A 27,579-nucleotide genomic window follows, 5' to 3' on the forward strand; every position below is an offset into this window, starting at 1 on the left:
TCACCAATGGGCTGAAAAAGGGTATGGGAACATGTTCTATCTATAACTAGATAAAGTTTAGAGTTACACAGGTGTATTCACCAAAACTCAACAAATGTACACTTAATATCTGTGCCTGTCATGGGAAGTAAGTTTTACCTAAAAATATTATAAGTGACTATCAAACTTTAATAACTATGCTGAAGTGCTTTTGAAGTATAGTGATATATACAAGTCTTTTTATAGCTTTGAAATCTTAGATATTTTGTTATACCTGTCCTTAAGATGTCATGGGTTTCGATGCTACTGTAAACAGTATTGCTTTATTCATGTCAATTGAAAATTCTTTGTCACTACCCTATAGAAATACAATTATTGGTCTTGTGTCCTGCAACCTTGCCAAAATCACTGATTAATTGTAGTTGCTTTTTGGTAGGTTATAAAATATTTTGTACATAAGCAATCATGTTATCTGTGAATGGAAAGAATGTTAGATCGTCCTTTCCAGTGTGTGCCCTTTCATAGGGGAGAAGGGAGCCTTATTGCACTGTCAAGACCTCCAATGCAGTGTTTAGAGGAAGTGGCTAGGGCAGACATTGTTGCTTTGTTCTTAATCTTTCATTGTTAAGTTTAATGTTAGTTATATGCTTTTGTTGTAGATACCTTTATCAGGTTGAGAAAATACCCTTTGATTCTTGGTTTTAGAGGGTCTTTATCAGGAGCAGATGTTGGATATTTTTCAAATGCTTTTTCTGTATCTATTGAGATGACCATATATTTTTTCCCGTTTTGTATACTGGTATGGGTGAATTATGTTGATTGGTTTTTAAAATAGGAACTAATGTAGCATTGCCAGGATAAAATCCACTTGGTCATGATGTAGTATCCTTTTTATATGTCACTAGATTTGATTTGTAGGTATTTTGTTAAAGATTTTTCTGTGTTTATCAGGGATTTTAGACTGATAAACCTTTGTCTGGTCTCTGTATCAAAGTAATGCTGGCCTTAAAGAATGAGCTGGGTAGTATTATTTTCCCTTATATTTTCAGAAAGAGTTCATATAAAATTGGTATTATTTCTTCCAGAAATGTCTGGTAGAATTCATCATCAAAGCCATCAGGGCCTGGTGTTGTCTTTGTGGGAAGGTTTTAAGTGACAAATTTAATTTCCTTCATGGATAGAATAGGATCAATTAGGTTATTTATTTCTTCTTCAGTGTGCTTTGGTAGTTTGTGGCTTTTAAGGAGTGTGTCCATTTCATTTAAGTTTTCAAATTTGGGGGGAATGAAATTGTTGTAACTTACTTTGAAATGTATCAAGAAGTTAAGATGGACTGGTGGATGGATAGAAGAATAAACAGATACAATAAGGCAATTGTAGCAAAATGCTAATTGGAAAATCGAAATGATGAGCATATGGGTGCTTGCTATACACTATAAACTCCTTTCAACTTTTCAAAATATTCACAATGTTGAAAAAAGGAGAAGAGGAACTAGAAGGGTCCTGAAGCTAGAACCGGATTTCCTGGATTCAAATTCCCTCCCCAGAATTCACAGTGCCTAAATATTCCCATCTCAAAATGGAGTCCATAGCAGCATCTACTTCAGAAGTTGGTGGTGAGGCTTAAATGATGTCATGTGTGTAAGGCATTTAGAACAGTGACTGCCAGACAGTGATTAACCTATAAGGCAGCTATTAAGGTAAAGAGAGAGTTTGGATTAGCTTGAGAGATTTTGGCTGAAAGAAGGACTCACAAGTTGATGATAGAGAACAGAGGCCAAGGACAAGCAGGAAGTGAGGAGATGGTGGCTGTAGAGATGTCAGCTCAAGACCAGCGACTCTTTAAGAAAAGGAGGTATAATTGGCAGGTACAGAATTGGCAGCAGCAATGTAGGTGAGCCTGTGCCTATACCATGCTTTTCCTTTTGTCCTTGGGGGTGAGGGACACATTGGGTTCCTAGTGCCTGTTAGACTGGTCAAGCAGGTCTGCTTAGACATTAGCCTTTCAAACACATGGTTGGCTATCTAGGAGTCACTCTGTGCCTATTTCTATCCCTGCCACCTAAACCTTCTACCCCAACCATGCAGGACCTGGGGAGAACTTGCAGCATGAGTTCAGATACTCCAGCTCTGGTGACAAAAGTAGTTGTGGTGGCTCTCTGAAGTTGGATATGACAACCTGCTCCTTCTGTCCCTGGAGAAGATCAGGGTGCTAATCAGCTCTTATTCAGTGTTATTAGGAGAACTGCAAACAGCACACATTCACATCCCACGTCTCATGCCAATTAGTTTTGCATGCATTGTTAGATGATTTCACTTAATACTAGTATGAGATAATTTATAATAGGATCTTCATTTTATGGGAAAGGAAACTGAGGCTCAGAGAGGTCACACATCTCAGAAGTGGCAGAGATGGGATTTGAATGACATAGTACTAAGTGATATTTGAGAGTCCACTGGGCACCAGATATATCATTCTAGGTGCCCTGGATGTATCAACTCATTGAGACCTCAAGCAATTAAGAAATAGGTTCTCTTTTGCTACTAGATAGCTGGGGAAATGCAGAGAGAAGTTGAAGTTACCTGGTTAGTGAAGGGCAGGTGTGGGATCTGAAGCCATGCTATCTAGCGTCAGAGGCCAAGTTCCTAAGTATGCCACACTGCCCCTCCATAATCTGATCACATATTACAGGATATGGACAGGAGGCCCTGCCTCCCACTGTGGCTGAACAAATTATGGTATCTATTGGCATCTATATGGTATGTATATGGGCATCTCACAAGGTTGTTGAGGCACAGTCTGAGGTACAAGTGATTAGAGATTCTCTGATATCCCAGATATGGGTAAGGACTGCTTTGGTCTTTTAAAAAGCCAGAACCAGGAAACAAACCTCACCTTTATCTGTGGCTACTAACATCCAAAACCTTCTACATGCCAACCACTGTGCTAGGTATTCTCTGTGCTTCTCATTTAATTCTCACTTCTGGCAACCCAGCAAGACTAGATAACAGAATCCCTATTTGTCAGATAGGAAACTGAGTTCCAGAGAGGTGGCAGAACTTCCCTCAAATAACACTGCTAATAAGTGTATTAGCCAGTAGGTCTGACACCAAAGAACTATGTTTGCTCTACTTCACCAGGCATGTGAACCCCAAAAGTAATAAAATTTTCAATGGGACTAATAATGATAATGTTGGGAAAAAGGAATTTGGAAGATCAGTGATGTTTAGGGAAAACTGTGCATTCCCATTGAGTCTAGGCCCTGGGTCCTGGATACAAAATTTGGACAGGCCTGAAAGGCAATTTTGCATTCTGTTAGAATAGGACAATAAGGACATTTTTTTTTTTAATGAATGGAACCTTATGACTTGGCCTGGGAGGAAAAGAGCTGCTTGGTCATAACCCTTAAGAAAAAAAAGTCCAGCGTAGAAACTACTCCTGTAGAGTTGGGACTGTGGCATCTGACATTTATATTCCCCACAGATGAGCCAACCTTAGTTCCTGCCATTGGATGAGCAGAGGAAGAAGAGCCCCTGCAGGACAGGGGTGTACTGGCATGCCTGCCTCCCTCTGCCCACCCTGGGGGAGGGTTGGTGCAGCAGGAGCTCCCACCCTCAAAGCCCACTCAAGGCCAGAGCTTCCAAGAAGATGCTTTCAGTATTGGAAGAGGCAGGAGGAGCAAGCAGGTTCATCTAGGAGAATAAACAAAAAGACCTCCATCCCTCAATGCTGGCAAGAGCCAGAGCAAACAGCAAACATGCTAAACTGGTTTTTAAGGTGGTTTGGGAGGGAGTGCAGAAAGAGGGAAATGCAGTATTTCTAGACTACAGCGTCCAGGTCCCTGAGTGCTCTCTGAGTCTCTGCATGCCTGCAGCAGCTCAGCAGGCCTCCTGATAGAAAGGTAGCCTTTCAGGTACATATTTCGGTAGCCTGCCTAGGACTGTAGATGGTACCAACTGTGGTGACCTGGCCAGGGACAGGGTCCTGACCACCTCACTGTTTTGAAACCATCTAGCTACCTGGCTGTTCAGAGTTCCTTTACTTATCAGAATTTTGCTTTGCAGGAATTTCCTGGGGACAAATGGAAATCAATAACAGGAAACAGAAAGACCAGCCAGTCAGGGAGGTAAGTGACCTCTCAGGGATTTGGGATGAGTTAGTGCCTCTGAGGCTTCAATAGAAATTGCTAAGATCTTCATTCATTGTGCTTAGTTTCCTTTGAGGAAACTGGTCTGGTATCCACACCAAGGACTTGGTGCCAGAGATGTAATCCAGCCTGCACCCCGGCCCCCTGGATACAGAACCGATTGTGTGCTAGAACATTTTGGAATACAGAGGAGTCCGGTAGTATATTGTGAGGCATTATGCCCATTAGCTTAAAGGCCTGAGGCAGCCCTCACCATGTCCAAGGACATTTGGGACAAAACTGCTGAAAGAAATGTGAAGGCATAAATTGTGCCTGCCTTGCCATTGGCCATGGGGCAGTTGGAACAGGCAGGGAGGAGGGAGGACTGTCTAGGTACTGTGGTGCCTTTGCCCCAGAGTTGTTTGGGGCACCTGTTTCTTGGGTTCTGCCACCTTTCTTTTAATGGGACTCATTGAAAACTTAAGGTCTGCTCATTAAAAGTCTGGGGCCAGATCATGTGGACTGTAGATTATAATTCGTGGAGGAAGACAGGGATATTTTTTATGAATGGTGCATGTGGTTTGGGATAAAGAGAAAAGAGCTGCTTTCCCTTAAGGAAAAAAAATGCCCAGTGTGGAAAGTCTACCACTGTAACATGGGGCTCATGGCACCAGCCACTCATGTTCCTTAGAGATGAGGTGCCCTAAGTGACTGCCCTAAGTCACAATGAGATACAGACAGTTGGCATCTCCTGGCTAAAGCTCTTTTAGGTAAAAATCTCACATATTCTTTCAGCCAGTTTTTTCTCAACTGAAATGATACAAAGGGCACTTAAATTGTATTGATTCTTAACTCAAACTCCAAAATAAACAAGAATAAAAGCTGTGCTCTGTTCTCCAAGGTGAAGGTACCAAGAGAGAGGACTAGAATCTAAGGCTTCTGATCTCTGAAGAGTCTAGAGTTCATTCTGGGTGTCTGTATTATTCCCTGTGATTTGATGGCATGACCAGAAATTATTTTGCCTTTTCTTTGACTCCAAAGTCTGGAAAACCTGTTCATTTTCTGGTTGGCAATGGGAAATTGGGGAACCCAATATATGTGGATCATCTACTAAGCACAAAGCATTGGACTGAATCTTTTGACAACCATAGTTTCTTTTGTTGCCCATTTTGTAGGTGAGATCCAGAGAAAAGTCATATAACTTAGCTGAGGTTATAGAGCTAGCAAGTGATGGAACTAGATTTCGAACAAATGTTTGTATGGCCCCAAACTCATGATTTTTTCCATTCTGCCTGCTTCAATTAGGACCCCTAAGAAAACCTTTCAAACAGATCTCTGGTATCACATCTCAGGGGTCTAGGTCTTCGGTGGGGATTCTATGGGATTTGGGGGGATACCCTTGATTCCCCAGCTCTAGGCTGACTTGTACCATGTCCTTGTGGAAATCACTTCAATCTAGCAAGCCTGCCAAGATTCCTATATTAGACTGAGACCCTTGAGAGGGAAGACCATGTCTTAGATATGGACATAACCACATTCTCTGTGTCTGACAATAATGCTAACATTTCTTAAATTCAGTTCTTTGTTCTAGGCACCATTCAAAGCATTTTACCAGTATTTATCACTCTGACCTTATGGGGTAGGTACTTAGTAGTTTCTCCTTTCGACATAACAAAGTAAGTCCCACAGCTAGTAAGTTGACTAGATCCAGTCAGTCTAGCTTCAGAGACACTATAGTGCATGACAGTAATTCTCTGAAATGGTTCTCTTGCTGCCTAGTGAAATGAAGTAAGAGGACTTTATTTAAAACCTGCCGTATGTACTGAATTTTGGTAGGCAAGGTGGGAAATACTAGTGAAAGAGCAACAAGACACACAGGACCTGCTCACAGCTTCAGCAAGGAAGACCAATCCACTGAAAGTTCAACAGCAATGATAATAATATATTACCACTTGCAAAACGACCTATGTGCCATGAACTGAGTTACACATGTTATGTAATGTTTTATGCTCCCTACAATTCTTCCAGGTAGGTATTATTACACTATGACAGCGAGCCCCAGACTTCAGACTGTGAGACAGAAAACACCTGGGGAGTTTGATGAATAATGATGGGGAGCTGGGCTGGGGTTGTGACTTACTGGTAGAGTGCTTGCTTAGCACATGTGAGACACTGGGTTTGATCCTCAGCACCACATGAAATAAATAAGTAAAGGTATTATATCCATCTACAACTAAAAATATTTTTTTAAAAAAACAAAAACAGGGAGCTAGTTGGACATCACCCTCAGGGAGTTTGATTCAGCAGGTGGGGAGTTAGGCTCAATATTTCCTTTTCTAACAAGCTCTCTGGGTGATGCTGATGCAGCTGGTCTTGGGATCACACTTTGAGAAATACTAACTCAGATGAAGAAGCTGAAGTTCAGGGAGGCTAAGTAATCTACTCAATGTCTCACAGGCAGGAAAGAGGCAAGCCCATACTTAAGCCCAGATTTTACTTACACAATTGACAGAAGATGAAGCCTTGTAAAATACAGGGTTTCAACAAGATGTTCCTGGCACATGTTAAAGGGTCAGTACATTATAAGTATTATTGTGCCTTGTGTAAATTCACTGTAAGGCCAAGAAACTGAAGGTTGGGAACTACAGGATGAAAGGCCCATAGAGAAGACTAAAACAGAGTATGTTGGAAGAATCAACATCACTGGTTGAGTTTTGGCCTTCAGTTAGTCCTACCTGAGTTCAAATCCAAGTTCTTCTAATTACTAGCCATGTGGCCTTGACAAGTGCCTCCCCTTCCCTCCCAGTCTCTTTTCTCCCTCCTTCCCTCCCTCCTTCTTCTCTCTATGTATCTCTTTCTCCCCTCATTTGCAAAATGGGGTAAGAGTACCTATAATCAAATGATTGTTGAGTCTTAAATGAGTTTATATATGTAAATTCTTGAGAACAAAACCTGGCACTAGAGACCCTCAGCAAGTTTTAGTTGTGATACTAAGGAGAAGGAAGAGGAACTTCAGCAGCAATAAGATAAGAAAGGTGACTAGTAAAGCCTTGGACCAGGACGGGTAGGCCTTCAGAACTAGATAGGATCACAAACATGGCCACAATTAAAGATCACCGATCAACAAATAGTGCTAAGGTAGAGTTAGATAGGAGTAAGAAACTCTGGGGTACTATTGCACCACATGGTGATTACAGATAAACATAATGAATTGTGCATTTCAAGAAGCTACAAGAAAGGATTTGGAAGGTTTTCATTATAAAGAACTGATAAATGTTTGAGGAAATAGCTACGTTTAACATGATTTCAACAGTATGCAATGTGTATGTGCATCAAACATTGCATGTTGCACATTAATATGTACTTTTATGTTTTTATGTATCAGATTAAAAATAATTTGAGAGACTGAGATTGTAGCTCAGTAGTAGAGCACTTGCCTATCCCACAAGAGGCCCTGGGTTTGATCCTCATCACTAGAAAAAATTTAATGAATTAAAATTAATTAGAAGATCAACCATCAGGTAAGTGACTTCATAAATGTGGTACTTTAGGGAACTTGGCAGTATTTGCAGCCTAGATGACTTGAAGTGAGATCAGTTGTGGCAGTGATACAGGCATGGAAGAGTGTGGCATAGCCTAGACTGGGGAAGTACAGATACAATAGAAACGGAACAGAAGACATAGATAAATATGTGAGATATTTGGGGAGAAAAAGTTTGTTTTGATGAAAACAATATTACAGGAAATTAAAAACAGAAGAATAAGGAGACTTGTTCCTACCACCTTAGCACTCTGATTATTTTCATTTCCCTGCCTGCATCATCTATAGGTATGGAGATTATTTTTGGCATGGTTATAATAACTATGTAGATGTTTTTTCCTGTGTCCTGATTTCCCCGACCAAACTGCATTATGCAGTATGGCAAACAATTTTTCATGCTGCTATCCAGACTCCCTCAATATTAGTGGCTATATAATATTTCACCAGCTTAATGTGTTCTAATTTGCTTAATCATTCCTAAATTGTTGGGTAATTAGGTTGTTTCCAATTTCTTGCTATTATAATGTAATACTGCAGAAACATTTTGAATAGCAATAGCCTTTTTCTCATTTTGAATTATCTCATTAAAAACAATTATCTGGAGTTGGGATTACTAGTTCAAAGAATATGAACATTCTTATAGTTCTTTGTAGATTTCACCAAATTGCTTTCCCCGGGAAGGGTTTTTACACTGCCATTAGCAATATATGAGGATAAGTTTACCCTAAATTTTGCCATCATTGAAAATTTTCTTTTTGTAATGCAATAGGTGTAAATGGTACCTATTACTATTTTAATTTACTTACTTTGATCATTCTACTTTGAACATTTTTCATGTGTTTAATATTAGTATTGCTTTTCCTGTGCATTGTCTGTTCAGATTACTTACTCACAAATGTGTAACATCTTTTGAGAGATAAATAGAGAAAAACTTGGTGAATAGAGCTTGGGAGGAAAGAGGAGATAAGTCCAAAATAACTCTGACCTTTGGTGACTTAGAGAAAGTTGCTAACATATATGGGGCAATCAAGAAATGGGAGCTAGTTTGGTGGGGAAAATAAGTTAGAAATGGCATATGTTGTAGTTGAAGTTAGTAAGATATACAAGTGAGTTCTTTTTTGGGGGGAGGGGTAGTCAGCAGGTAGGATGAGGGAGATAAGCCAGACAAGGAAACTGAAGGGTCAAGCAGTAGAAGTAGTAGAAAGAGAAATCTGTGAATGTACTACCATCATAGAACATAGAGATGATCATTAATAATTTTGACAGTATGAAATCACAAGTGATTTTCTTTAATTTTTTTTAAAAATTTTAATTTGTTATATATGACAACAGGATGCATTAAAATTCATATTACACATGTAGAGCACAATTTTTCATATCTCTGGTTGTACACAAAGTAGAGTCACATCTTTCGTGTCTTCATGCATGTACTAAGGGTAATGATGACCATTGCATTCCATGGTCTTTCCTACCCCTCCAACCCCTCCCTTCCCTCCCTCTCCTTTTCCCCTTTGCCTTATCTAGAGTTCATTTAATCCCCTCCCCCATTCAGCATACTATGGATCAGCATCCTGAAATCAGAGAAAACATTCAGCATTTGATTTTGGGGGATTGGCTAATGCTGATGGCACAGTTGTCTATAAGGGGGAAGCATAAAGAAGAAATGCAAACAGCTCTACATATCATAATTTCACCTGTTTTCAGTGTTCAATTATATCATTTGCTGGTGAATGGACAGAACTGGAGACCATCACGCTAAGTGAAATAAGCCAGACTCAGAAAGTCAAGGGTCAAATGTTTTCTCTCAGATGCAGAAGCTAAAGAGAAAAAATAATAATTTAAAAAGAGGAGGAGGGACCTTATGAAAATACAAGAGAGAACAGTGGAATTGAGGAAAGGGAATAAAGGGGAAGGAAGAGGGATAGGAAAGGGGAGAAACAGCAGAATGAAATTAAACTATACCATGTGCGTATATGAACATCTCACAGTAAATTCCACTTTTACATATAAGTATAATGCACCAATTAAAAAATAAATCAATTAAAAATAAAAAGACTTCTGGTAAATTTACAGTGACATGCAGTCATCACCACAATCCAATTTTAGACCATTTCTATCAGTGTAAAACAGATCCCTTATACCCATTTGAAGCCACTCACCATTTAAACCATTAACCTCAAGCAATCACTAATTTGCTTTCTATACCTATAGATGATGCAGGCAGGGAAATGAAAAAAAATATATAGATTTGCCTTTATTTGCTTTTGCAAATATAGATTTGCCTTTTCAGTTCAGTTCCCATAAATGGAATCATACAAAATGTGGGCTTTGTTTTCTGATGTCTTTCATTTGGCATGATGCTGTAGCAGGTCATCCATGTTATAGAATGTTTCAGTATTTATTCTTTTTTATTGCCAACTAATATTTCATTGCATGGTTAGACAGCCTTTTGTTCATCCATTCATCCATTAAGAGACATCTGGGCTGTTTCCTCCTTTTGGCTATTGTGAATATTACTATTACAGGCATTCATACACAGGATTCTGTGTACACATGTTTTCAACTCTTTGGTGTACACTCAGGAGTTGAATTTCTGGGCTGTATAGTAATTTTGCATTTAACTTTTTGAGGAACTAACTGTTTTCCAAAGCAGCTGAACCATTTATTTCCCACCCACAATGTAGGAGGGACCTCATTTCTTTTCTCTGATTTTAATAATATGATGTTATACTGTGTAGTTTTTTTTAAATGTTTAAAATGAAGAATGTTTAAAAAGACACTTATGGGCTGGGGTTGTGGCTCAGTGGTAGAGCACTTGCCTATCATGTGTGAGGCACTGGATTTGAGCCTTGGCAAATAATAATAATAATAATAATAATAATAATAATAATAATAATATATTTAAACATTAAAAAATGCTTCAAAAGAAATTGACTAGAGAGCTCGGGATGTAGCTCAGTGATAGAGCACTTGCCTAACTAGCATGGGTGATGCACTGGGTTCAATCCTCAGTATCACATAAAAGTAAATAAACAAAATAAAGGTGTTGGGTCCATCTACAACTAAAAAAAAATTAAAAATAAAGAAGTTGACTAGAGAAAGAAAGGGAAAACTGGGGACATGTGAGTTTAACTTAGTGGTTTTTAAAATGTGGTTCCAGGCTCAGTGACCTCAATATTACCCAAGAACTTGTTAAAAAATTAAGAATTGTAATGCAAAAATAAATAAATAAATAAATAAATAACTATTACCAAAAAAAAAAAAAAGAGTTCTAATTCAGTCTTTAATAAAGAGCTGTTTTGAGGGAAAAAAAAATAATGAAAACTCTTAGGCCCTGCTCAGACCTACTGAATCAGAAAATGGGGATGTGAGCAGCAATCTGTGTTTTCTTAAGCCCTCTAGACAATTCTGATACAATCTGAGTTTGAGAAGCACTAGTTTAAGAGAAGGTTTGGTCAGAATCTTCAAAACTGCATTAAGTTTAAAAACAGAAAGGAAAGATCAAAAGAAAGGGGAAAAGTATTGCTACCTAACATAGAAGAAGCAGATGACAGTACAAGATCTCAGGCAAGACAAGATGGACTTGGAATGGTCCAGGCAAGAGATGACATTTTTGAGAAAAAATTCTAAGGAATTTTCCCTCACGCTTTCTCCCCACCACACACAAGCATTTTAACAATTATTATGTCATTTCCATCACAACTGGAATGATGGGTGTAGGTGGGAAAATCAAATGTATAATCTTGAGCCACTCTCTCTGCCTAGAAGCCTGCAATGAATTGATAATTCCAGGTAGTTACACTCTTGGTTGTCTCTCTCCACTGTTATTTGGTTTGTGTGCAGAGAATGCAAAATCATTTTGATATTAGCAGGAGGGGAAAAAGTGGTGAGTAGATTTACTGGGAGAAAAAGTTATATAAGTATATGTGTTTAAAAGCCAAAAGACATTATTCTTTGGATTACCTCTCTTGGTTTTCTCTACCTATGATTGCCTGCTGTGATTCTTTCCATTTCCTTTTTTTTCACACTTTGCAAAGAACATTAAAACGTGTAGGGTGTTTTTTATATTCGTAGGACACAGTTAATCCTTACAGCATTGTGAAGTTAAGCCTTATTTTTCCCATTGTACTTATGAGGAAACTCAGTCTTGGGAAAGATATTATTATATTATTAACAACAAGAACAAATATAATAGCTAACATTTATGGAGTGTTTGTTATGTGTCAGACACTGTCATATACATTTTATATGAATTATTTATTATTTATCCCCATGAGATAGTTACTGTTTATTGATCCAGTATTTCAGATGAGAATACTGACTCACAAATAGATAATTATCACTTTCCCAAGGTCAATCAGGCATCTGACTCCACAGTCCATTACTTTTGGGTTTATACAGCAAGTACGTGACAAAACTAGAACTCTGCCTAGTTTTCTTTTCAATTCTCGGACTAGGGTTCTCTTTGTCCCTTTTGTCATACTAAATCATGAGTAAGTGTGAAATATAGAGTACATATTTCTTATTTACTGATTGATTAAAATAAAATGGATAATTCAGATTTGAATCCGATTTCATTAGGAAGAGTACACTTCCCAGGATTCCTTTATCACCTGAGAAGAAGGTAACCAACCTATAGAAGCACAAAAAACATCACAAATATGACAAAGTGAATTTAAATACTTGGGTATTAATATAACATTGGGCACACAAAACTTATTCAAGGAAAATTATGAAAATCTAATGTTCAGGCTGGGGCTGTAGCTCAGTGGCAGAGTGCTTGCCTAGCATGTGTGAGGCACTGGGTTCCATCCTTAGCACCACATAAAAATAAATAAAATAAAAGCATTCTGTCCATTTACAACTACAAAAGAATTTTTTAAAAAAAATCTAATTGGATAAATAACAATATAAGTAAACACATAACTATACTTCATTTTGGGAAGACTAAATATAGTAATGATATAATCATCCCTATATTAATATATAGATGTAATGCACTAACATTAGAATCACCATGTGATACTTTATAGATTTGTCAAACTCATAGTGCCATTTATCTGGACGGAGTGGGCCAGAATACCAAAGGTAATGATGGTAGACTTACCATCTCAAGTTTTAAATCCTATCATAAAGTGACAGTGGTCAAAAAACATATTGTAATGGGTTAAAAAGTCAAATAGTAAAATAAAAAGATAATTCTAGTAATAGATTTGAGCTATTTTAAGAATATAAAACACAGTGGATGCAATGCTAAATGTGAGAAAGCAATCACTCTTTCTTTCATAAATTTTGGAAATTTTATAGATCAATATGGAGAATAAATAATTTACATAGCACTTGCCTTAGTTAGATCCATAGCACATACTGTCCAGAAGGTCTACCAGTGGAATAGCTATTTATTCCAGCTGTGGATGGAAGTTAACTTTGTGTCTGTTAAATGAAGGATATCATCAGAGACAAGATGGATGGGTTCAAATATATAAAAGCTCAAAAAAAATCTTTGAACAACAAAATATAATAAAAAGCTAACCAGCAGAATGAGGAAAATGTCTGAGATCAATGTCACTGATAACAATTGCCTGTCCCCAAAGCATAAAGAATGGCTATAGATATAGAAGGTTGGGTTGAAGATTTGGATTCATTAGTGGGCAAGAAAAATAAACAGGCAATTGACATGTGAAATAAAGGCAGTACAATCATTGCTTGGAAAAGTACAACCCCTGTAGCAATTAAAGTAATGCAAATACAAAGCAATTTCAAGGTATCATGACCTTCTCATTAAGCAATCAACAATTAATAGAAATGATAAATAGAAATTATAAAACCCTTCCTTGGCAAGGCTGTGAGGAAACAGGTTGTGCTTTCCTATAGAGTGATCTGGAAACATGTGACAAGTGTTAAAACATTTTCCCCCTACTTTTACCCTTAAAGAAATCAATTAAAAGGGAAAATAATTTCTTTAAAGATGTTCTTAGCAGTGCTATATTTTGATCATAGAAAAGGCTTGCCAATCTAATATGCTATCATGATGCCACTAATAGCATCATGATAGAAGAGCCATTAATAGTAGTGTTTATATAAATATTGGGTCTTACACAGAAATAGATATTTGTAATCATATTTACCCCCCAAAAGCTAAATCCTAAAGTACATGTTGAATCTGATAGTAGCTTCAGGAAAGAATCTGATAAAATATAAATAGCTGGCCTGGAATGCACATGGTGTTCTCTGGGCACATGTCAAGATGCTGAGAATCCTAATAAAAAAGAAAATCTGAAAAAGAGCAGTCTTCCTTGGTTCAATTTAGGCCTGGGAAGTTAGAGATTAAGGGCTTTGTAAAAAAAATCCCCATACCAATGATAGACAGTGTTACTTACCAGACATGCTTGATCTCACTGCTAGCAAGAGTGCACTTTGCTAGAATTCTCCCATCAATCAGCACCTCTACTTATCTAAATCCACGTGAACTTTGACATTTCTGAGGTGGTACCTCACCAGACCTTTGTGAAACTCCTAATTTGTCACCACCGCTTTGATATGGTACCCTCCATCCCCACACACCAATAACCATTTTATTCTCTGGCTCAGAACCATCACTTTCTTCAACTTTTCCATTTTTCTTTACTTCCATCATCAGCAGTAGTTTGCAGATATTTTGCTTTTTCGTACCATTATTCACAAAGAAGCATGTTTACTCTCTATCCTAGTAACTTTATCTGTATGGATACTTTGATGACAAATAGTGATGAGGGTCACTGGGGAATGGGGAGCTAATCTTCACCTGGAAAACGTCCAATAAAGCAAAGACCTCTGTGGTCTCTTAAAGAGCACTTTGCACCAATCTCTTGAGGACAGGAAAATGCTCAGGGAGAATCCTGCCACTTGTATTTATTGTTGCCAGACTCATCATTCCTTACTGGAAGTTCTGTGAACCCAGGGGTGAAGAGAGATGACAGCAATAAGCTCTCTGGGTCCTCCTCCCCTCTTTGTGTAGCCTCCTTGTGTCTCACTTCCTGAATCTTACAAATATTTCCTTCAGCATTAACCTGGGAGTGGCTGTTTCTCTTGGAGCAGTCTTATCTTTGGACCACTGAGAGAAGGGAAAGGCAAGAGGGACTGGCCCTGTGTGCTCTTGCTACTGAAATCCAGGAATGCCAAGCTATTGTGGTGAGTTTAAAAATAAAATTTCCAAACAAGAAAACTTCAAAGGGGGCAAGGAAGAGACAAGAGGAGATTTTTTTTTAGTCTCTGCAAATATTGGTTTTCGTTTTCAATTACTATTAGGCCAAAAAAATATTTTAACAGAAGGGGAAAATCTATTCATCAGAAGAAAATGAAGCCTGTGCCAAGAGGAAGAGAACAGCCCAGGCCTTGGCAGGCAACCTGCTTTTGTTTTTGAGATGTAGACTCTTTGCTGGTGTCAACAAAGCCCTTTCTCCTATTTATCTTTCATGCTTCTTCCCCTTTGTTCAGGGAGGAGCTGAAGTCTTCATGGACACCTGGGGATTAATGGAGCAAGTACCTTTTTGCTCCACCCCAGGAGTCCTTGCTTCAGTGGGATTTTCCCTCAGAGCCAGACAAGGCAAGTTCCAGTCTGGAAACTACTGCTTCTTACCTACTGAGAAAATGATTTACCCTTTCTGAGCCTAACAATTCTCATCTGCAAACCAGCAATAATGGCACCTACTGGAGTACCCCGATCGTGGAACCTACTTCAATGGGTTGTTGTAAAGATTAATTGAAATACATGCATGGAAGTGTCTAACACAGTTTTCAACACATCGTAAGAAGGAAGAAACCACAGTGCCTGCCTTTCAATGAAACTCTCTATCTTCAATTCCAGGGAGAATATCCTTATTTAGTTCCAAAGTGTTGTCAATTTGTCAATTTTTGTGTATTTAGGAGTCCTTGGCATTTCAAAGTGGAACCTCCATAGGCTGATGCCCTTGGCTTGAACCTAATGCATGCCAATGGAAGCCTGTGGGTCAAAGTCCTGCAGAAAGGACACAGTGTCAGAATGACTGGAGTTTGAATTCCAGTAGAATTTTAAAATCTGGTTCCATAACTCAAAAGCTGCATGACCTTGAGCAAGGTAGTTATTTCTGTTTCAGTAAAATACAGAACTGCCTTGAGGATTAACTCTATAAAAAGACCTCGAAATGATGCTGGGTACATAGCAAGGTGCCTAATAAATGACAGTACAATCTTTATTATTAGAGGGAAGTCCATGGCCTATGGTTGTGCAAATTGTAATCTTTACAGCTCTATGCTTCAAGCCCACTCCTTGCTTCTGTTAAGGAAGTTGTAATGCACTGCTCCCTGGTTAATGTTCAACCCTGCTCAACATTTAAGAAACCGGGAGACCTCAGCTCCCAGTTCTGCCTAGTCAGGAGGCCCACATTAGCAAGGATTTTATCCATGAACTCATTTGTTCACTCTTCTTACCTACTAAAAAGAGAGAGATAATAAAAATCAAGTTTCAGCTTAAGAATGGTGTGAAGATCCATTGGGCTAGAGATTCAAAGGTGTCTTGTTTAGGTAGTTACCACTATGTCAATGGTATATAAAACTGACCCATTTCAAAGTCAGTTGAAAGAAAACAATGTGCCCTTCTAGGGACATCTGATACCCCGATTTATGGCAGTGTGATGTTTTTGGAGACACTGGGCTCTAATAAGGCAACCTGGAAATTACTATAATCAGTGTCAATCCTAAAGTTAAAAGCAACGCTCTCCCTTTCACTTGTCTGAGTAGGGCCAGCCTCAACATTGCAGAGACATGCAGAACAGGATGGCAGAAGAAAGTAGGATTCCAGGAAGGGGAAGGACCACCCTAATGAGATCATCTGGGCCAGATCAACATGTATTTCCAGAATATGGTCCCTGAATCACTTATGTTAGAATCCTATGTGTTAATTCTCTAAAATGCAGAATTCTAGGGCCCACCACAGAGGTTTAAAAATCCCAATTTCAAGGGATGGGGCCCATTTATTTTCATTTTAAACAATCTCTCTAGGCAAATGATCAGGAGCCACTTAGATTAAGAACTGCTGACCCAGACCAATAGTTTCCAACTTTTGGAACATGCTCTGATCCCAGAAAGAATTTTCTGAACATGGACCTCAACATATGATGGTAGTTTATTTATAAATTTCTTATAGGTAAAAATATCCCAATGTATTTAAATGCAAGAAATATGAGAAGAGTAATTATTAAAATTCTGTAAAAACTTGCTATAGATTAGAAAATCAAGAACCTGGCAAAACAAACAAACAACACAACAACAACAACAAAAACAGTGGTTGGGGCCTAGTTTGAAAAATAAGGCTGGAGGTGATTTAGAGCTGGAGTAGGGTGGAAAGATGTTTTCATTTTTATGTAAATCCAGAAGAAATCTTTGGCCTCTTAGGCCCTATTTTTTCACATTAATTGGCCTTTCCCATGGATGGATGGATGGCTCCATCAAATGTTCCCACATCAACCATCTTCCCAAAGCTCTTTATTTTCCTGATAGAAGGGGCATTGGAAGAATGCTAAGGAAAAGATTAAACCCTTGGTAACCCAGGGGTGCACCATCAGAAAGGTCAGATGACCACAGCGTGGGGGAATGCCCAGTATGCCTATTACCACCAGATTCTCTTTTCCAAGAGCAACATCTGGGGGCAGCACTCCTAAAATTAGCTGCACATTCATACCACACATTGTTTTCTCTGCTACATGTTTTTTGTTTGTTGGTTGGTTGGTTTTTTTAAAAAAAAATTTTAAAAATTTGTTTTAATAGTTACACCAGACAATACAATGATCTTGATATATCTCTGCTGCATATTGCTTTTTCATTTTGGTGATAGCTCTGTAGATGGTTCCATAAGTCACATATAGATCCAGTGCCTTAACAGCTATGTAGCATTTCATATTCAGGTATTCCCTATATTATTTAACTAGTCCTTTTTTCTTTTTATTTGTTCTTTTGAGATACACATGACAGTAGTGTTTATTTTGTCATATTACATACACAAGAAGTATAAATTATGCTAACTAGGATCCCATTCTTGTGGTTGTACCTGATGCAGTTACCCTGGTCATGTATTCAGATACAAGGCTAGGAAAATTCTGTCTGATTCACTTGACTGTCTTTCCTATTCCCCTGCCTCTCCCTTCCCTTCATTCCTCTTTGTCTAATCCAATGGACACCTATAATATAATGCATACGGGGCATTCCCCCACCCTGACGTGGGGTCACCTGAGCTTTCTGATGGTGCACTCCTGGATTACCAAGGGTTTAATCTTTTCCTTGGCTTTCTTCCAGTGCCCCTTCTATCAGGGAGGTCAGATGTAGCCCTCCCTTTTAGAAAGGCATTTTGAATGTTTCTAGTCTCTTGTGATCACACAGAAAGTTACAGTGAATATCCTTATGAATATCTCTCTGTGTTCATGTTAAAATACATCTGTAGGATAAATCCTTCGTGGTTGAATTGCTGGTTGAAAGGCTACACACATTTTGCCTACCAAAGTGTGCTTCATAGAGACTACACCAGTTTAGACTCCCAAGGGTGATGTAGGAGATCACCTGTTTCCTTATCAATTCTTTATTTTTTATAGCTTTATTTTGTTTATTTATTTTTATGTGGTGCTAAGGATCGAACCCAGTGCCTCACACATGCAAGGCAAGTGCTCTACAGCTGAGCCATAACCCCAGCCCTCAATTCTTTATTTTTTATTAAAAATGTTTCATTCTTGTTTGTATTTGTATTTCTTGAAGTGAAATTGAATACCTTTGATATGTTGATAAGTCGTCCACATTTTTCCATGAACTATTTCCCTACTGAGTTGTTGGTTCCTTTTATGTATTGTTAAGTGTGTTTCACACTGTAAGGGCACTTCCTCTTGTATATGTTATAAATATTTTCCCCAGTGTATCATCACCTTTTCAGTTTGTTCATGATACTTTTCTGAACATCAATTTTTAATTTTTAAGAGGTCTAATTTATCAACTTTCCCTTATTGCCTCTTTATTTGGTGTCTCACAGCTTATCCTGCCAAGATAATTTTAAAGTTTTCCCATGGTTTCTCTTTTCTTCTAGAAACTTCATGGTGACTTTTTTTTTTTTTAACATTTGAGACTCAATGATCTGAACTCTATTTTGTTGTAAAGAGTAATAACAGGATTCCACCTTATTTTGGGTCCCAATGGCTACCCAGTTGTTTCAAAATAATATTGCCTAATCCATCTTTCCCCCACTATTTGAAGTGCTTCCTTTATCACAAGTTTTATTGAGAAGTTTCTCTAACTTCCCCAATATATCTGGGTTTACTTCCAAGTTCTGGGGTCTATGTGTTGTTCCATGGCTATATCTTTCTATTTATGAGACTGCCTTATTCACTGTAACATTAGAACGTATTTTAGGTAGGGCTTGTTCTCTCCATCACTATTTTTTCAACTGTTTCTGGCTGTTCTCACAACTTTATTTTCCCATATGAAATTTAGAATGATGTTCCAAAATGTAATCTGTTGACAATTTTATTGGGTTTCTCTTAAGTTTATAGATTATTAGGTAGAGGTAACATCTTTACAATATCAAATCATATTGCTAGGAAAGGGTATGTTATTTCATTTATGTACATCTTATTTTAAGTCCCTCCACAGAGATGTAGAGTTTTCTGCATATAGTTCCCATATATTTCTTGTTTAGGTTTATTACTAGGCATTTTATCTTTTCAATTGCTATAGTAAATGTGATCTTTCCCTCTAGTATATTTTCTGATTGCTACACATATAGGAAAATTTTTGATTTCTATAGATTAATTTTATACCCTGACACCTTACTGAATTTTCTTATTGTTGGTATTGGTATTGAAATTGTTTCTCATGAAACTTCCAGGTAAACAATCTTATCATTTATACATAATAATAACATAGACCTTCTTCCAATGTTTACTTATTTATTATTTTATATTGCATATCTAGTACTTTCAGAATAATATAAATACTTGTGGAAAAGTGGGAACTTTGGCCTTGTTCCCCATTTTAATGGGAGTGCATCTAGTAGTTTGCCATTAAGCACAATGTTGACTTTTGTCTTTAAAAAATGTATAAAGAGGGGCTAGAGTTTTGGCTCAGTGGTAGAGTGCTTGCCTCACACATGTGAGGCACTGGGTTCGATCCTCAGCACCGTATAAAAATAAATAAATAAAATCAAGGTAATGTGTCCAATTACAACTAAAAAAAATTTACAAAAAAATGTATAATGATAATGATGGTGTTAAGGAAATAGCCTTATTTCCCTATTAGGTTTTTTTTTTTTTCTCAATCTGGAAGGGTATTGAATTGTCCTGAAATATATTTTTGGATTAGGGAGAGATTGTCTTATGTCTTTTATCCTTTGATTTATCAATGTTATCATTTATATGAATAGGTTTTCTAGTACAGAAGCAGTCTTTTATTTCTAGGATGAGCTTTACATTTTATGATACATTATATTCTTAACATCCTCCTGCAATCTCTGCTGTATTTTAAGAATTTTACATCAGTGTTCTCAGATGAGATTGGTCTTTAGTTTTCCTTTATATATTTTGTAGTTGTTGGGTTTGGCTATGTTAAACCAGGAATATTATACAGGAACCTGTCTCCTTTGTTCTCAAGATTCCAGGGTTTAGAAAGTATATAATTTTTATATTGTGTGTGTTCCGGGGAGATTGGTAGAATTAATGCAAGACTATGTGATTGTGCTCTTTTTTGGGGGTGAGTCAAATTTATCAATATTTTCTACAATAACTGATGGGTTTAGATATTCTTTTCTTCTATCAGTATTGGTAATTTTTGTTTGTCTAGAAACTCAATCTAAGTTTTTATAAAATATTCACTTATTCTTTTCATTTACTCTATAATTGTGGTAATTTCTCCATTTTACATGTTTGGTGTTTGGGTTTCTTAAAATTAGATTAACAATTTTTTTTCCTGTTTTATATTTTCTTTTGAAGAACTGGCTTTGGGCTTTCATTATTAGTTCATGTGTTTTGCTGTGTATTATTTCTGCCATTAGTTTTATTATCTTTCTGCTTGATTTAGCTTTATTTTTGAGATTTTCCTAACTACTTTTGTTGAATACTTAATTCATTTATTTTGTTATTATGTATTAATATAAGTATTGAAGGCTACAGATTTTCCTTAGACTACCGTTTAGTTCATCATATCCTTCAGCTTTAGATATTTTTGTTAATGTTACCTTATAAGCATTTTGCAATTTCATATTACATTTCCTCTTTGATTGAAGTAGAAGGTTTTTTTTTCTTATTTACTTTCTATACGTTGGAGATTTTTTTTACTTTCATATGTGTCGTGTTAGTAATTTCCAGTGTTACTGTATTGTGATTAGAGAACATGACCTGTACTACTTCCACCTTCTCACTCAATATACATCAATTTTTAAAGTATTCCATGGGCCTTTGGAAAAAACTTATAGTCTGTTTTTAGCATATGAAGAAATTTAGATTTTTCCATTATCTTGATTTTTGACTGTTGTGGTCTGTTTTAAATTGAACCATCTTACATTTTGTTTCTGCTTTTTAATATTTTAGCATTTTATATAGATTTTACTTTATGATTTTTTTTTTGTCTGTGAGGTGCTGGGGATGCTACCCAGAGCCTTGCACATGTTAGGCAAGTGCTTTACCACTGAGCTACACCCCAGCCCTGCTTTATAAATTTTGACGCTATTTTTAGTCTTTCTTCTCTCTTTAAAAAGAAAAATAATCTTTTTTTTTAAAGATTCAGAATATTGCCATGCACAGAGGTGCACACCTGTAATCCCAGCAACTTGGAAGGCAGGAGGATTCCAAGTTCAAGGTCAGCCTTGGCAAATTAGTGAGACCCTGTATCAAAATTAAAAACAAACAAAAAAAAGGGCTGGTATGTAACTCAGTGGTAGAACACCCCTGCATTATTCAATTTTCAGTACTACAATAATGGAAAAGAAAGAAGGACAAGAAAAAAAAGAAAACGAAAAGAAGATTCAGGGTACTTAGATCTTCATCATATATTACATGTGTTATAGTCATTAACATTATAGTGTCCTTCTTTGTCTTATTCATTTCTTTTTCCTTTAATTCAACTTTTTATGATATGAATATCATGACTTGCATTTTAAAGTTTTGGAATTAATTAATTTATTAAACAAATGTTTATTGAACACCTACTATGTGTCAGGCACTAGAGACCAGATGAATGAGACAGACAAGATCTCTTACCTCATGGCTCTTATATTTCAGTTTGAGAGTGGAATACCAAAATAAACAAGTAAAAATAAGTATGTAATATAATATCAGTAGGCTGTGATAAATGCTCTGAGAAAGAACAAAGTAGAATAAGGATGATTAAGGATTAGTCATCTCTATTTTAGATCAGCTAATCAAGAAAGGCCTCTCTGCTTGATATTCATTTGTCATCATTTACTTTCTACTCACTACTTTTGGTTTTTATTTTTCTGGGAGATGTGCCCAAATGAGAACAGTAGGGATGTCTGGATATGAATTTCTGATCCAAGTGAACAAACACCTAGCCAGGATGGGGGCTGGAGATAAGGGGAATGAAGGCCATTTTACTTTCTATTCTGTCTGAGCTTGGCTACCATTATGTGTATTATCTTTTTATTTTGTATTATTAGTATTATTATTTTGGTACCAGGGATTGAGCTCAGGGGCACTTAACCACTGAGCCACATCCCCAGCTCTTATTTATTTATTTATTTTTTTATTTTGTGACAGGATATTGCTAAGTTGCTTAGGGCCTCGCTAAGTTGCTGAGGCTGGCCTCAAACTTGCAATTCTCCTGCCTCAGCCTCCCAAGCCCCTGGGATTACAGATGTGTACCACTGCATGTGGCTGTATTATTATTTTTAAAAAGAAATATTCCTAGTCTTCATTATGATCATTGAATGGATATTCTGTCTGATGACAGAATTTCCTGTCACTGGGCAAGACTTAGAATGATGGCTGTTTTCTCATAGGCTGAAGCAGAAAATCAGATCTGTAGTTTAGAGGGCTTAACTCTTTATACCCGGAAGTCAAAAAGATGTCTTTTTAACATTGGTCACTCTTTATTTTAAAGAAGTTTGGCATTTGACACCCTCTCAAATAAACCTGGACTTTTTTTCCTTAGAGATTTTCTTCTATCACTTATGAGAATTTTATTTCACCTCACAAGGGACAGTCTTTAATTTTCTTATAGTTTTTCCTTATAAGTATATTATACATATATACCTATAATATTTATACATGTATATACATACATCAGATATGTAGTACATTAAATTTATATAAACCCACACATCCTTAACTCTTTTTTTTTTAAAGAGAGAGGAGAGAGAGAGAGAGAGAGAGAGAGAGAGAGAGAGAGAGAGAGAGAGAATTTTAATATTTATTTTTTAGTTTTTTTTTGGCGGACACAACATTTTTGTTTTTGTATGTGGTGCTGAGGATTGAACCCGGGCTGCACACATGCCAGGTGAGCGCGCTACCGCTTGAGCCAATCCCCAGCCCACATCCTTAACTCTTGAGCTTGAATTTATTTTGGTGTCTAATAAGTGGTCTAGCTCCAAATAGCACCATTCTGCAGTTTTCTCAAAGACATTTATTAAATAGTCTTTCTTTATCTCCTTGTTTTGGAAGATTACACATATATGATGATTTGATAGATGGTCTTGTTTGTTTCTGGTCTTTCTATACTGTTCTGTTTGTCAAGAACACACTTTCAATCATGGTTGTCTTGTAAAATGCTTGATAACTTACTTATCCTCTTTCCCATTTCTTCTATAGCAGAACATTCTTTAACATCCTTCCCTTTTTGCAAGTTTATATTTAAAAAAAAAATAGACGGGCATGATGATGTGCACCTGAAATTCCAGCAACTTGGGAGCCTGAGGCAGGAAGATCACAAGTTCAAATCTAGCCTCAGCAACTTAGTGAGGCCCTAAACAACTTATGGAGACCCTGTCTCTAAATAAAACATAACAAAAGGGCTGGGGATGTAGCTCAGTGGTAAAATGCCCCTGGGTTCAATCCCCAATGGTTAAAAAAAAAAAAAAAAAAAAAAAAGTTGAAGTAAAAAGAAAATTAGAAGTTTAGAATTTTCTATATTAGAAAATTACTTTGAAAATTCTGATTGGAACTGCAGTAGGATATATTATTAAACTCATTGAGCTCAGAGATGATTAACCACTGAGCCACAAACGTATGAATGAACAGAAATGTATGAATGGCCTGCTTGTGTTTTTTGTTACAAATATAAGAACATGGAAAGTATGCACATCCCATTTATGCTATAGGTTGCATCTGGAGGGGCAGGGGACTGGACACAAAACATATTATTTCTATTTGTGGAGAAAAATGCACAAAGCATGCATAAAAATATTAAATGTGCTAATTCTGGGTGGTACTTGGAAATGTGGCTATTATAGCAATCTCTGTACATTTCTAAATATTTGAAATCTTCATAATGTAAAATCAACAAAAACAACAGATAAGACAGGATAAATAGACTTGTAAGTCCCAGAACACAGCCTATCCAATCTAAGTGGTATAAACAAACTGAGGTAGTATGTGTGTATCTCGACTTTGGAGCTAGACAGTTTAAGTTCAGATTGTAGCTCTGCCACTAATTAACTTTATGGTCACAGGAAAGTGACTTGACCTGTCCATGTCTCAGTTTTCCCATCTGTAAAATCATGATAATAATAGCTATCACCTAGGCTGATCATGAGGGTTAATTAAATTAAGATAAGAAACACACTTAAAATATTACCTGATACTTAGTATATGCACAATAAATGTTAGAAGTTATTATTAGTAGTATGATTATTATATTTCTTACACATATTGCAGTGTTTTGTGGCCATTTAAGATTTAATGTAAATAGGGGCTGGGGTTGTGGCTCAGTGGTAGAGCACTTGCCTGGCATGTGTGAGGCCCTGGGTTGGATCCTCAGCCCCATATATAAATAAATAAAATAAAGGTCCATTGACAACTAAAAGAATATTTTTTAAAAATTTACATAAGTAATGGCATCCAAACTGTGGACCTGTCCACCACATGCTTATGTTACTTAACCTTCATCTGCTGTTTTGCAGGGAAATGGCTCATTCCAAGACTAGCTTCCCATGGGCAACCCCCTTCCATCCTTGCCTCGAGAACCCATCACTGGATTTATCAAGTCATCGAGCAGTTTCTTCTCTTGATCTCCTTGGAGACTTCAAACAGGCCTTGAAAAAAACGGAGGAAACTTCCGTTTATGAGGAGGGGAGCTCCCTTGCCGCCATGGCCCGCCCACTGCGCAGCCGGGCCTTCTCAGAGAGTCACATCAGCTTGGAGCCCCAGAGTACCCGGGCCTGGGGACAGCCTCGCAGGGAGCTCTTTAGCAAAGGGGATGAGACTCAGCCAGATCTTCTGGGAGCCAGGAAGAAGGCCTTTCCTCCTCCTCGCCCTCCTCCTCCAAACTGGGAGAAGTACAGGCTCTTCCGAGCAGCCCAGCAGCAGAAGCAACAGCAGCTGCAGCAGCAGCAGCAACAGCAGCAGCAGCAACAGCAGCAGCAGCAGCAGCAGCAGCAACAGGAGGAGGAAGAAGAGGAGGAGGAAGAGGAAGAAGAAGAGGAAGAGGGAGAAGAAGAGGAGGAAGAGCTGCCACCCCAGTATTTCAGCTCAGAAACCACTGGTTCCTGTGCTCCCAATCCTGAGGAGGTCCTAGAACAACCACAACCCCTTGGTCACCCGGAGGCTTCAAGGCAGGGTTCACAAAGCCTCCCAGATCAAGAGGCCTTTGCTCTCCATTCCAGTAATTTCCTGCCTCCAATAAGAGGCCACCCGGGTTCTCAACCTGAGCAGGCTCAGCCCCCTTGCTATTATGGTGTTGGTGGACTTTGGAGGACATCAGAGCAGGAGGCCACTGGTTCCCCCAAGTAAGTGTTTGTGAAAGGTATTGGGTCCCTGAAGAAGTAGGCAGCATTAGTTTGAATTCGGTCTCTGCCATTCTCCAACTGGGCAGGTCAATGAAACTACTACTAGCCCCAGTTTTCTTACCTGGAAAATGGGTATGATAATGCCTGCTCCTTATGGTTGTTGTGAATATTGAGATAATTTATGTGAAGGACACAGATACGTGCTTAGCACATAGTAGATGCTCAGTAAAAGAGAGTTGTTGATATTCTTATCCCTAACATCATTATTAAAATACTGTTTTATTTCTCAGTTTTTCTTTAAAATATACATCAGTATCTGGCCCCTGATCCTGAAGCCATGAAACCCTTCTTGCCTTTACTAGGCCCTTCTCAGACATCTGGTTCAGGGTTTTTTTTTTTTTTTTTTTTTTTTTTCTGTCTTTTTTTTTTTTCTTTTTCACTTGCTCTCCAGAACAAGAGGCCAGCTTCTGGCAATCTGACCTGCCTCTACTTTAGGATAAATAGCCTGCACCTATAAGTTCTCCCCCAACCCTATCATCAAAGGTATTCCTAGGGCTGGGCACTTGTCACCAGCCCCTTATGTCAACTAAGTACATTGTCCTTATGACAGCTAAGTACATTCTTTGTCCTACTTTCTCTCCTTTCTGTTTCCCTATCTCCTCATATTTGCTCTGGTGGGCAACAGGTGGTAATTAGGTTGACTGGGCAGGGAGGTCAAAGTAGGAATGTGGTCTGAGAGCAGGACTTCCAGTGTCTGCTAACTCCACTGTGACATTGCTCGTTTGCATACCCCACAGTGCCTGGTTATCCTTTAAGCAGCAAAGCAAAACCCCAGGACCACCATTGCTCAGTGCTTTGGCTCTCATGTCTTCCTGCCCTCCTGAGGGGAGACATGCGCACTCTTGCGAGAGGTGGGTGCCAGGAGGTAGATATCTTATGAGTGCTTTCCTTAAATCCTTTATAGCAGGAACTTGCCAGGGACATGTTGTTATTGGAAGTACCTTGTTATTGTGTCTTTGATTGACAGACAAATCTTGTTACTTGGTGTTTTAGTCAGCTTTTTCACTGCTGTGACCAAAGGACCTGACAAGAACAATTTTTTTTTGTTAAATAATTTTTAGTTGTCAGTGGACCTTTATTTTATTTATTCATATGTGGTGCTGAGAATTGAACCCAGTGCCTCACACATGCCAGGCAAGCACTCTACTACTGAGCTACAGCTGCAGCCCCTGACAAGAACAATTTTAAGGAGGAAAAGTTTATTTTGGGGTTCATGGTTTCAGAGGTCTTAGCCCATAGATAATTGACTCCATTCCTCAAGGCCCAAAGTGAGGTAGAATATTATGGCGGGAGGGTATGGTAGAGTAAAGCAGGTCTGGACATGGGCACCAAGAAGCAGAAAGAAAATAAACTCAGCTCACCAAATACACACCCCAAAGGCACGCCCTCAATGACACACACCCTCCAGCCACACCCTCCCTGCTTTCAGTTACCCTCAGTTAATCCCTATCAAGGGATGAATTCACTGATTGGGTTAAGATTCTCATAATCCAATCATTTCACCTCTAAGCCTTCTTTCATTGACTCACACATAAGCCATTGGGGGACACCTCATATCTAAAGCATAACACTTGGCTATCTGGAGGTTTTGGAGCAATTTTCCAGTCCAAGGTGCCACACACAGAGCATGTACAGGGCCTGGCTCCCAGGCACTGAGAATCCCTTATCAGGTCCCAATGTGGCTGCTTCTCAAACTGTCTGTCTAGTTGGGCAGCATACTTATTGCAGCTAGAAAACACTTTGTAGAAAGTTACTGTAATGGTTACTCATCAGAGCTGGGAGAAGGGAAAGTAGCTCAGCATATAATAGGTGCTGGTTAAGCATTTCAGAAGAAATGAGTAAATGAATGACTAAATGAATGATTGAACATTCGTTAAGCATTTGTTATGTGCTAGACACTGCTAGGCATTTTCTGTCCATTATTT

General features: G+C 38.0%; 1 protein-coding gene across 3 annotated transcripts in view; it reads left to right on the forward strand.

Moving 5' to 3' along the window:
- Window positions 1-27,579, forward strand: part of Shroom4 (shroom family member 4) — a 51,514-nt gene that overhangs the window by 10,799 nt on the left and 13,136 nt on the right. For all 3 annotated transcript variants that reach the window (XM_077106299.1, XM_077106298.1, XM_077106297.1), the window contains 2 exons: window positions 4,045-4,106; window positions 24,770-25,594. In XM_077106299.1, coding sequence (XP_076962414.1) covers window positions 4,045-4,106; window positions 24,770-25,594 — 887 coding nt within the window. The remainder of the gene's footprint in view (window positions 1-4,044; window positions 4,107-24,769; window positions 25,595-27,579) is intronic.

The sequence above is a fragment of the Callospermophilus lateralis genome, chromosome X (assembly GCF_048772815.1).
Source record: "Callospermophilus lateralis isolate mCalLat2 chromosome X, mCalLat2.hap1, whole genome shotgun sequence".
Lineage (NCBI taxonomy): Eukaryota > Metazoa > Chordata > Mammalia > Rodentia > Sciuridae > Callospermophilus > Callospermophilus lateralis.